This window comes from Dama dama, chromosome 8, assembly GCF_033118175.1.
Source record: "Dama dama isolate Ldn47 chromosome 8, ASM3311817v1, whole genome shotgun sequence".
In the NCBI taxonomy this organism is placed as follows: Eukaryota; Metazoa; Chordata; class Mammalia; order Artiodactyla; family Cervidae; genus Dama; species Dama dama.
In genome coordinates, this window is record NC_083688.1 from 6916286 (window position 1) to 6927688 (window position 11403).

Here is an 11403-nt window from a genome sequence, read left to right on the forward strand (position 1 = left end):
TCAGTACAGCAGTTGGACTTAAGTATCTTAAAAGAGATTTGAAATAGTATTTTCTCCCTTGCAGAAAATAGAAACACTTGATAATGGGAATTAGTGTTGAATTTGATCCTCTTGAGAAAATTCCTCTGAATTGGCCCACACAGTTGTTAGCCTGTTTCTCCAGCCTGTCCTGGGGAAAGTCTGCCACCACCAAGCCTGTCACGCCTCAGAATTTCTAAATATGCAGTCTGAAATCAACCAGAATGCAAACATTCTTGATGCACTGAGGGTAGTACTCAGTCTACCACAGGCTCTCTATGTCACTTGGGTCATTTGGAGATAAAAAAGAATGGCTATGTTTAATTTGGAGTAGGGGGAAAATAAAGTTAGAAATGTTAGAGCAGACTAGCCCTTCATTAATCCCACTGATTAAAGCACTATTCATAGGTAGCCTCTGGGGCAAGGCCTCTGAATTTGAGCTTCCCTTTACACGACTGAAGTGACTTAGCAGCAATAGCAGTTGAAGAGTTTGCTCTGATTGCCACAGTGTCTCAAGTGATTGGGATGCAGGAAGAATTGTTTATTTTTCCACAAGCAGACCCTACCAGGAGTTGGAGAAGGGGCGGCTGTGTTGTCTTCATCCACTCACTCCCCTTCCAGTCCTGGGTCCTTGGCCTGCTGTGGACCTCTGGACCCAAAGTTTTCCTGTTCAGGGCCATCTCTGACCTGCTGAGTGCTTAAGACCAAAGCCCCTCTTAACTTGGGAATAAGTGCTTTGCTGAGCTTCCAGATACTGTTTTCTTTCAGTTCAAAGAAAAACCAGCGTAGGTTACACTAGGCAAGTGAGTCCTGAGCTGCTGAGGGCTGACTCATTTCCTGTGTGCGGATGTCCACAGGCTCCGTCAGGGATGTGGTCCTTCAAATCAGCTTGCCTCCCCTTCCAGCCTTTATGTGGGCCCTGAGTCCTGCTCCATCTTACCAGTGCAACAAGGAGCAAAGAGTGACCTCGGTGGTCCCCAACTGAAACCCTATTCGTTAACAACTGGAGCTCACCGACGCCAGTATTTTGGGCACTGTCTGCATGCCATAGCTTGCCGAGGGCAGAGCTAAGAGAACACTTCCGATTCCTGACCAGTGGTCCGGACATTGCTGATGCCAGTGTTCTTTTTTCCCAGGGTCCTTTTTAGAGTCATTAAGTCCTCACACTGGGATTTTATGCTGTGTAAAGCATTGCCACACGACCTCATTTGAGCCTTAACAGCAAAGCTGTGAAGCAAGCAGGGTGATTATTACCGCCATTTTATAGCTGAGGAAGCAGATGCAGAGGCAGCATTAGAGTAATCCTGAGATTGCTGTTTACTTCCCTCCCCTGAGCCTGTTTCCTTATCTTTAAAAGTAAGACCGGAAGACCAGACAGTCTCAAAGGGTCTTGTCAGCTGGAGTGTATGATTCCATGATCCTGGGATAGGACCAGAGGTGAGTGCCCCAAGACCATAATGGATGGGAAGGTGGGAAACGACGCTTGAGAATGCCTTTAGCCTCAGGAAGACTGCCTTTCCTTCAAGAAGGTTTCCTTTAGGAGACCGACGCATGTGGTGGTAGCAAGTGGGAATCACGAGTGCGTCGTCTAGACCCTGAGGAAACTCCGTGGCCTAATCACGGAGAGTCGTCCCACCGTACCCAACATGGCAGCCCTCATCCGAGGAAACCCTGACGCCCACTTCCGGGTTCCGTAGCGCTGGCCAAGCTACTTCCGGCAGCGCGATGGCTGGGTTCCCGCGACTCGAACGGAAGTTCCGGCGGGGGCGGCCGAGGGGGGGGAAGAGTGTGTGTGTCTGTGCTGGAGAAAGAGGAGAAAATCGCCCGAGAGGTCTTGAAACCCCCCAGGGAGTGGAGGTACCCTGATCTGGGGCCAGCAGGCGAGGAAAGGGCACTGGGGTGTCCTCGGCTTCACCACGAGGGTCTTGGCGAGAGAGGAGGGGCAACCGCAATTGTGAGGGATGGGGGTGGGGAGTGAGGTGCGAAGAGGCGCCGGCCGGTCTTGGGGAGTTTCGGGGTAGAGACGGGGAAGAAGGTGGGGTCCGGGTATGATGAGAGGGGCTTCAGGGTCGGAAGTTGGAGGATCCAACTGTGGGGCAGGGTGGGGGGGCGCTCTCCAGGGTTAAAAGTGGAACGCCCCTGTGTGGGCAGAAGCGGGTCCGGGATCAGGATACAAAATGTCACTGTGAGGCTGGCGACCCTCTGTCAGAACAGAAGTTCCCATTGTGGGGAGTGGGAGACCCTGAATCAGGGTGGAAGTTTTTACTGTGGGGAGGAAGACCCCAGGTCGCGGGGGTTGGGGGGAGGGAAGGCACCACTCTGAGAGGAAGGACCTAGGGTGAGAGGTGGAAGTTGCTCAGTGGGGGAAGGAAGGGAATCCCAGCTTGGGGCAAAAGATGAATTCCTGTGTGGGAAGAGGGAACCCGGGGTCAGAGGTGAGGAGGGATCCTCCTGTGAAGAGGGACACTCGGAGTCCGAGGGGGAAGGTGGAAGCCCTTTGGTAGGGTGGGAGGGGTGGACACAGCCAGGAAGGGTAGGCACTTAGGCTCCGGTAGCAGAAGCTTCCGGGGAGTTTGGAGGATGCTAAGGATGGGGAGGAGCCCGCCAGCTTGACATTCTTTTGTGTGTTTGGGCATCCCGGAGCGTGGTCGAGCTGTGGGGAGACCTGTTTGGGAGTGGTGGGCAGCAGCAGGTAGCCTCTTTCGGGGAGGGGGACGGTGTGGGGGCGCGTGGAGGGCGTCATTAAGGGGGTGGGTGGTGGATCAGAGTTTGTGTGCCTCCTGCGGACACGGGCAGCCCGAGGGGCTCTCAGAATGGTTGAGGAGGACTGGATGGGAGGGGAGTTGGACAAAATTGTGTGGGGTTGAGGGTAGGGGCCTGAAGCCTCTTTCCCTGGCATTTTTCTCCCCTTCATTTTCCAGTAGGGCTGGGAGGAGGGGATCAAGGGCTCTAGAGAAGGGAGGTGACTGTAGAGCAGGGAGAGGAGGCAGTCACCTGCTGAGGGCTGTCGGGTGGGGAGAAGGCTGCAGGGAGCCCCTGGCTCCCCTCCCACCAAGGCTCCTGAGCCCAGCCTCTGCCCACCTCCAGCCCAAGCTGAGGCTGTGTGGGGGGCCAGACCTAGGGCTGCCAGGGTGGCTGCCTCTGCTGTTCTGCCCTGACACAAAGGCACACTTCCTCCCCACTCAGCCCCAGGACTGTGTGGCCTGCCTTCCCTTTGTGCCCAGGAGATAGAACCTAGGGGGACTGAGGGGCTCATGGCCCGGGTGTGTGTTTCTTCTGCTGGGTCAGGATGCTCTACCCTGCCTGGCCTTGCCCTTGACCACTGCCCGGCATTTACACAGGCCCCAGCCGTGGAGCCCTGCAGTGTATGTGTGGTAACACCATGTCTGTGCCCCTGCTCACTGACGCTGCCACCGTGTCTGGAGCTGAGCGGGAAACAGCTGCGGTAAGGGGCCTCTCCTACCCCACGCAGCCCCCAGGCCGCCTGGGGAGCTGACTGGAGTGGGTGTGGGGAGGATGGAGGTGGCAGTGATGAGGGGGGGCGGCCCTGCAGCCAGGAGGCAGGGGGCTGCTCCCTCAGGACCCCCTGCCCCCAGGTCCTCGGGGGTGAGGGAGGGGTGACCAGAAGCTGGAGGACAGAGAGCGATGGCAGGATGATGACTGCCCTCTTCCCCATCTCCGACCCTCTTCCAGGTTATCTTTTTACATGGACTTGGAGACACAGGGTGAGTGAGCTGGGGAGGGGGTGTTTCCGGGGAGGCCCGCACCCTCCTCCTTCCCTCTCCACATCGGCGCCTTTTCTCCCTTCCCTCCTACAGGCACAGCTGGGCTGACGCCCTCTCCACCATCCGGCTCCCTCACGTCAAGTACATCTGTCCCCATGCGTGAGTGTCACCCCAGCAAAGCAGGGACTAAGGAAGGGGGGTGGTCCTGTGGTCCCAGGCCTCTTCTCTGCTACCAGCTGCATGCTGGGGCTTGAGGCCCAGAGTGGTCCAAAGGGCCCTTTTCAGCCTTCATTCCTGTGGAACCCCCTGGGAATGGGGGGTTCAGCCCCAGCCCCCAGCCCAAGGCCTCCTAGACCCAAGACTCCTAGGACCAGGATCCCCCATGTCCCCCCTTCCCCAAATACTCACCCACTGAGCTGGAACCCCTTCACACCGAGTGCTGGGCTCTGCTTCTCTATCACCACTGCCGATGCCCCAACCACAGCCTCCAGCCCCACGTGGCAGGTTGCCTGGCAACACCTTAAACACAGGCCCTGCCCGCTGGGAGGTTCCCCAGGGGCTGCCCTGCCCCCTCTCAGGCTGTCTGCTGTGGCTGCCTCATCCCTTCTGCACATGACGGTCCTCCTTGCTGTCCCTTCGCAGGCCTCGGATCCCTGTGACACTCAACATGAAGATGGTGATGCCCTCCTGGTGAGCCTGGGGAGGGGAACAGGAGCCGAGGGAGCTGCCCCGGGGCCAGCCCAGGCCTCCCAGTGGCTGCCAACGCCTCTACTCCTCCAGGTTTGACCTGATGGGGCTGAGTCCAGATGCGCCAGAGGACGAGGCTGGCATCAAGAAAGCAGCAGAGAACAGTAAGGCCCCAGCCCCTCCTCGGCATCCTCCCTGTCCCCCTCGGCCCCCCAGGAAAGTGCTGGGCAGAACCTCTTGTCTGGCTCCCTTCCTGGAGTCCCTCCAGCAGCTTTCCCCCCACCCGGTTATGCCCCCTCCCCCCAGTCAAGGCCTTGATTGAGCATGAGATGAAGAACGGGATCCCTGCCAATCGGATCGTCCTGGGAGGCTTTTCACAGGTGAGGGGAGAGGGGTGGGTGGGTAATGGGTGCTGAGCTGTGCCCTCGTGACCCCTCATTCTCTGCTTTCCCCAGGGTGGAGCTCTGTCCCTCTACACAGCGCTCACCTGCCCCCACCCTCTGGCTGGCATTGTGGCATTGAGCTGTTGGCTGCCTCTGCATCGGGCCTTCCCCCAGGTGAGCGTCTCCAGGACCCTGCTCCTGCCCTCTGTCTCCTCGGGGCTGGGGGGATCATGCCCAAGCCCCAGGCTTTGCCCTCTTAAGTCCGGTTCGGCCCATAGGCAGCCAACGGCAGTGCCAAGGACCTGACTATCCTTCAGTGTCATGGGGAGCTGGACCCCATGGTTCCCGTACGGTTTGGGGCCCTGACAGCCGAGAAGCTGCGGTCTGTTGTCACACCTGCCAGGGTCCAGTTCAAGACGTACCCAGGTGTCATGCACAGCTCCTGTCCCCAGGTCAGTGTGGAGGGGCTCCTTCCTTTCCCCGCCCTCCTCCCTCCAGCCAGGCGCATCTCACAGTCCTCCTCACCCCCAGGAGATGGCAGCTGTGAAGGAGTTTCTTGAGAAGCTGCTGCCTCCTGTCTAACCAGAGTTGCTGTCCCCCAGCACAGTCCCCCCACTTACGGGGGGTACTTGGCACGCGTGGCACCATCTTGGATCTGAGCCGGTCGAGCCCCTTTCTCACCTTCCTGGACCCATCCCCTCTTCCCACAGGCCTCTGGGGCAGACAGGCCAAAGCCTGGCCAGGCCCTCCTTCCTGGCTTCAGCCCCCTGTCTGCTGCAGGGGGTGGTGGGCTGCTTTCTTATCCCATTTCCCTGGAGGTGGGGGCTACCCCCCTGGCAGCAGTATTGGAGGGGCTGTAGGCAGCGGGAGAAAGGGGCCCAGCCGCTGACCCACTCACTCAGGACCTCACTCACTAGCCCCGCTTTGGGCCCCCTCCGGTGACCTCAGGGTTTGGCCCATGGGGCCCTCCCAGGCCCCACCTCCTCCCACCTCCCCCAACTGATTCTGCCCAGATAATCGTGTGTCTCCTGCCTCCACTCCAGCTGCTTCTCAATCATGAATGTGTCCATGGCCCGACCCCTGGCCGCTGTGGGCTCCCTGCCTCTGCGCAGGAGTGTGGGTGACGGGGCCAAGTCTTTCGAGGGGGCCTCCCCTCAGCCGTTTTGATGTGGGGGCTGGGCCCTGCCTCCCCATTACCCTCCGCCTCCCGCGGGCCTGGAGCCTGCCGGGCTGGACTGGGGCTCAAGGTCTCCCCCAGCCACTTCACCCCACGTTGTCCCCACGCTAGGTCTTGGGGGAGCTGGGGAGGAGTCTTGTGTCTCGTCTTCTGTCTCCATGTAGTTTTGGGTGTTTTTCTTGTTGTGTCCTGGATTCCGATAAAATTAAAGAAATTGCTTCAACTCTCAGGCCTGGGCGATTCTATCCAAGGGGTAGAGTGTGACCATGTGCAAGTATCTGTTCCAGTGTAGGAAAATTGTTTATTTTAAATACTCTGGGATGCTCCTTCATAGCCGTATAAATTAGTGCCTGGGAGGAGGGGCTTGTGTGTGTCTTCAGGCCCTGCTGACACCACTCAGCCTTGGTGGTCTGCATGGGTTCCTGGCCCCTGTGGCACACAGACCCCTGACACCCGGTCACTGGAGACCCTGGCCTCGGGCCTGGTGGGCTCAGTGGGCCCAGCTGGGGTCCGAGGTAGCAGAGCCTCTGGGGCCCCTGGGTTCCTGCCAGAGGCTGGAGAGCAGGCAGTTGTTTCTCTCCCTTTTCTGGTCCCTGGGAGGCCAGGGTCTCAGGCCTGCGAGCCAAAGCCTGAAGGATTCTGCTTCTGCCAGCGCCATAGATCTTCACCTGGAACGGAATGAGGTCCATGCTCAGGGGCCACACTGAATGCAGGGCCCACAGCATCTTGGGTAGCCCAGGATGGGCCAGCCCGGACCCCAGTAGCCCTTTCCTGGTCCCCGAGTCTCTCCCAGCGGTCAGGCAAGCACCCAGGGTAGGGGTTCGGGCGAGCACTCACACATCCTGTCCAGCCCTAGGGCTGCTGACCAGCCCAGCTCCTTGAGGGCCAGGCTGGGGTTGGCATAACAGGCAGCCACGTCACCTTCACGCCGGGCCACCACCTTGTATGGGATCTGCAGGAGAGGGGGTGGTTGTAGTCAAGCTGAACCAGCCCTGGCATCACCCACCAAGTTGCTGACCAGCTCTCCAGAAATGGAGGTGTGGAGCAGGGTCTTGCTCTCAGGCATCGAGGTCTCAGGCAGGCTTGAGTAGACAGCGGAACTCGGGTGCCCATCAGGTATGTCAGTGCGAGGGGCTGGGTGGGGCAGGGTGGCTGCCAGCCTACCTTCTTCCCGGAGGCCTTCTCCATGGCCTGGACCATCTGTAGCACCGAATAGCCTGTGCCCGTGCCCAGGTTGTAGATCTGCCCAGGAAAGGAGGGCAGAGATTGTGGTGGGGGTGGACCGACTTCCCCTCTGGGCCCCACTGATCCCGGCCTCTGTCTCTGTCTCCCCCACTTCTCCCTTCTCCCCCTACCCGGCAGCCACACTGCTCCTTCAGCTTCTTCAAGGCTGCAATGTGGCCCTTGGCCAGATCCACGACGTGGATGTAATCCCGGACGCCTACGGAGGAGGACGCGGTTGCGGGGAGGGGCCCGTTACTGTCTCTGTCCCGCCCCAGCCTCCCTCGTGGCTCCTGGGCTCACCTGTGCCATCCTCCGTGTCGTAGTCGTTGCCGAAGACATTCAGTTCCTCCCGCCGCCCAATTGCCACCTGGGGTGGAGGTCAGCTTAGCTCTTCCCAGACCCTCACCCGTGCAGCCGACCCCCTTTCCCTTCTCCCTTACCTGGGAGACGTAGGGCATGAGGTTATTGGGGATGCCCTGCGGGTCCTCGCCGATTCTGCCTGAGGCATGGGCGCCTATGGGGTTGAAATACCGCAGCAGCACTGCATTCCAGGCCTGTGGGATGCAGGTCAGACAGAGGAGATTGAGGTGCAAGCTGTATGTCCCACCTGAATCCAGAGCCGCTGCCCCCGGCCCCCCCCCCCCCCCCCCTTTGCTGATTCTTTGTCCTGAAAGGCCTGAAGTCACCGCCGCTTCCTGAGCCCCAGCTTTGGCCTCGGGGAGGGTGGCTCAGGACCCCATCCTAGGCTCGGGGCAGGCTGTGAGGGGCCCGAGAGCGGGGCCCAGGCTGAGGCAGAAGGGGCCCTTACCTTGTCGGCCTGGCACAGGTCCCGGATCATTTCCTCAATGAAGAACTTGGACTTGCCATAGGGGTTGGTACAGCCACCTGTGGGGTGGGCCTCGTCCAGGGGCAGGTATTGGGGGTTCCCGTACACGGTGGCCGAGCTGCTGAATACCAGGTTCTTCACCCCATGGGCCCTCATGATCTGCCCGCGGAGGAGAGGCGTCAGTGGCCCCTGCCTCCCCCAAGGCGGGTGGGGCTGAGGCATGAACTCTCGTTTACAGAAGGGGAGACTGTGGCTGAGAGCTGAAGACGTGTCCAATGTGTGAGCCAGCTTGGGCTCTCCCACCGTGTTTGGTACTGCCTGCCTGGCCCGGGGCCCTCCCGGGGTCTGTCCCCAGCCCAGGTCTCACCTCCAGAAGCTGGATGGTTCCCGTCAGGTTGACTCTGTAATAATCCAGGGGCTTCTGCACTGACTCACCCACAGCCTTGAGCCCCGCAAAGTGGATGACCGCCATGAAGCTGTGCTGCAGGGTGGGATCAGATGTGGCTCACAGGCCCGGCCCTTGGCAGTGCCCACTGCTTGCCTTCCTGCCAAGCGCCCACCTTCTTAAAGAGACGTTGTAGAGCTGCCTGGTCCAAGATGTCCATCTCCTCAAATTCCACAGAGCGGCCTGTCAGCTCTTGAACCCGCCGCAGGCTCTCAGGCATGGAGCCCCGTCCTGGTTGGGCATACAGAGGCCATCAAAATCAGAGGTGATGGGGAGCTGGTTCCCAAGGGACTGGCCATGCATACACCCCTTGGAGGTGGACGTAGAACCCAGGGTTTCCCTTCCGTCCCCCCGGGAGCCCCAGCCCCCTCCCCGTGCCCCACTCACCACGAATGGCGTTATGGAAGTTGTCAATGACCATGGGCGAATAGCCCGCCTCCAGCAGCTCCAGGACAGTGTGGCTGCCAATGTAGCCAGCCCCACCTGTTACCAGCACTTTCTCTGCCATTATGCCCGGCTCAGGACAGAGACTCAGAAGTGGCCGAGGTGGTCCGCTCAGAGCCTCCTTCAACCTGGAGTCTGGTGTCCAAAGGGGTGGTGTGTCCTAGTTAATAGGGTGGGTCTGGAGTCAGCCCTGGTCCAAGGTCGAAGAGCATCACCATCTGGCCTTAGGCCTTGGAGACCAATTCTCTCTTGGCCCTAGTTTCTGTCTCTATAACATGGAGTTTATAACTGTACCAGTATGTGGTCACGTAAGGGTCAGATGAGGTGATTCTAAAGGCTTGTCACACGGTATCAGTGGAGACGCATACACAGGCGACATAACTTCTAGCCCTAATTGACCGGGGGTTGGGAAGATGGAACCTGAGTCTCCACACTGCTTCCCTGAGGCGTCTGGGGACTGGACAATTCTGGACAGAAGGAAACAAGGCAAGCAGCACTGGACTCCCAAGAGCCCAGGAGGAGGTCTGTCTGCTCAGACCCAGACCTCCCCAGTCCCTCCGCCATCACTGGGTACAAACTGGCTCCTGGCTCGGTGACTAACACCTCCTGGGGTAAGCACCCTCTCCCACAAAGGTCAGCTGGGAGAGGCAGGAAATACAGCAGATGGCCTCAGGGTGGGTCCTCTGCCCGGCGGGCTGAGCCCAGCTCTGGGGTTGCAGCACTGTAGTCCTGGAGTGGGCCCCTCCCCCAGGACGGTCAGGCTGGTTCAGCCAGTGCGGATGCCACTCCCGGCCTGGCGCTAAGAATCCCGCCTAATTCTAGGCGGTACTCAACAGGGTGGTGTAGACGTGGCTTTGGCTCCAGATTTCACTGCCAGGTGTGCACCGCCGCCCTGAACAAACTCCGCGGGCAGAGACGGTGGGGGGATTGGCGGGGGAGGAAGTCCAGACACTGAGGCCTTTCACTGGGGCAGCCTGGCCCGCAGCCGCCTTCCTCCAAGCAGCCTTAATTCTGTTCTGGGTTCATACAGCTCCTAACCCACTAGACTGAACGCCCGCTGCGCGCCAGGCTCTGTACTGGGCACTTTTGCATTATCTCCCTGAATTCCTCCAACGTCCTAAAGAGGCAGGTGTTATTACTGCCAGTTTACAGAGAAGGATACTAAGGTCAGAGCGGTTAAGTAATTTGCGTAAGTCACACAGCCAGTGACGGTGGGTTTAGAATCTGGATCTAGTCCCGCCCCTCCCCAAACAGTTCGGCCCCTGCCCCCACTGGTTCCCGCCGGACTTTGCCCTAAACATTGAAGCCGCCCCCGCCCCACCGAGCACCAAACAGTGTGCAGGCCCCCCAAAAATGGTGGCGGGGGGCCCAGGGAGGCAGGAAGGCCGGTGAGGTTGCCCTCCCTCCGACACGCGGGGTGATCTTCGGTCAGCTATTGCCTCAGTCTTCCTCATCCGTAAAATGGAGGGGAGGGGGGCGCAGGGCCGTGAGCACTCGAGCGCCCTAAAGTCTCAGGCAGGGGATTCGGGCGGTGGCTGGATGGGGGCAGAACTAGGAGTTCCTCCGGCCGGGAATGAATGAATCCTGGCCGCCCCATCCAAGGCAGCGGGAGCTGGGAGCCGCGGGGGCGAGCCCGCCTAGGCGGAACTCTGCCCAGAACGCAGCCCGGACCCCAGAGACTCCCCCGCGCTCCCAGCGGACCACCCGGCCCCTCGCAAACCCGCTCGGCCCCACCCCCCACCAGCCTCCCAAACCTGCTCCGCACCACGCGCCCCGCGCAGTCTCGAACGGCGCCGCCTTCCGTGCTCCGTGACCGGTCCCTTTAAGAGCCGACGCTCCGCCCTGGACCCGCCCCCCCGTCACGCCCCCAAGAAACGTGTCGGTAGGGAGCCGGCAGTACGGGGTGCCGGGTGGACCAAGGGCGCCGCGGCTCCAGGACGCTTGCGCGGCAGTCCGCAGAGGGCAGTACGGACCGGTGCCGGGGCGGTGGGCGGAGGAACGCGCGGTCGGCACCTGGGGCCCGGGAGACCTGGCGTAACCGCCGGTCCCGAACCCTGGAAGCAGGCGCTGCGCCCCGGGAGATGCGGCTGATCGGGAGCACCCGGCAGCCATCCTGCAGCGGGAGCCACAGCCGAGCGCGGCGCGGAAGACCGCGGCTCCACGCTCGCCCCAGGTTTCCCACCTTTTGTCAGTAAGCCTGGCGTGAAGTAGATGGCTGCGTGGAACGGAGAGGCAGGAGGGGCGGCGCCGACGGAAGGGAGTGGGTCGGGGTTTCTCACAGGCTGCCGTTCTGGAAAATCTAGTTTAAAAAACCCGCCAAAGGGCTGGAGGGAGCCGAGAGACTAGAACACGAATTCCAGCGCCAACTGCGCCCAGCCTTCACGCACACCGTGGCCCCCAACCTCGCGGAACGGTTTGCACCTTGCCTACCATAGTAGACTGGAAAATAGTGTTCTGTTTCTCTTTAAAATAAA

The 11403-nt window shown here is 60.3% G+C and overlaps 2 protein-coding genes across 3 annotated transcripts; one reads left to right on the top strand and one right to left on the bottom strand.

Moving 5' to 3' along the window:
* The first annotated feature begins 1739 nt into the window (after positions 1–1739).
* Positions 1740–6219, top strand: LYPLA2 (lysophospholipase 2). Its single transcript, XM_061148180.1, has 10 exons — positions 1740–1875; positions 3360–3463; positions 3712–3743; positions 3837–3902; positions 4386–4433; positions 4524–4594; positions 4737–4810; positions 4886–4987; positions 5092–5265; positions 5345–6219. Exons 2-10 carry the CDS (start codon positions 3386–3388, stop codon positions 5393–5395), a joined length of 696 nt encoding a protein of 231 aa, XP_061004163.1. The 5' UTR covers positions 1740–1875; positions 3360–3385; the 3' UTR covers positions 5396–6219.
* Positions 6220–6269: 50 nt separating this feature from the next.
* Positions 6270–10784, bottom strand: GALE (UDP-galactose-4-epimerase). Of its 2 annotated transcripts, none has more exons than XM_061148179.1 (11): positions 10695–10784; positions 8873–9089; positions 8601–8716; positions 8408–8521; positions 8023–8199; positions 7655–7768; positions 7515–7581; positions 7346–7431; positions 7155–7232; positions 6828–6942; positions 6270–6658 (listed from the first exon to the last, which is right to left on the bottom strand). In XM_061148179.1, the coding sequence occupies exons 2-11, from the start codon at positions 8991–8993 to the stop codon at positions 6600–6602; spliced, it is 1047 nt and encodes a 348-aa protein (XP_061004162.1). In that variant the 5' UTR covers positions 8994–9089; positions 10695–10784; the 3' UTR covers positions 6270–6599. The 2 variants fall into 2 exon arrangements, with proteins under 2 accessions (XP_061004162.1, XP_061004161.1); XM_061148178.1 differs by having other exon boundaries at positions 10684–10784.
* Between the last annotated feature and the right edge of the window lie 619 nt (positions 10785–11403).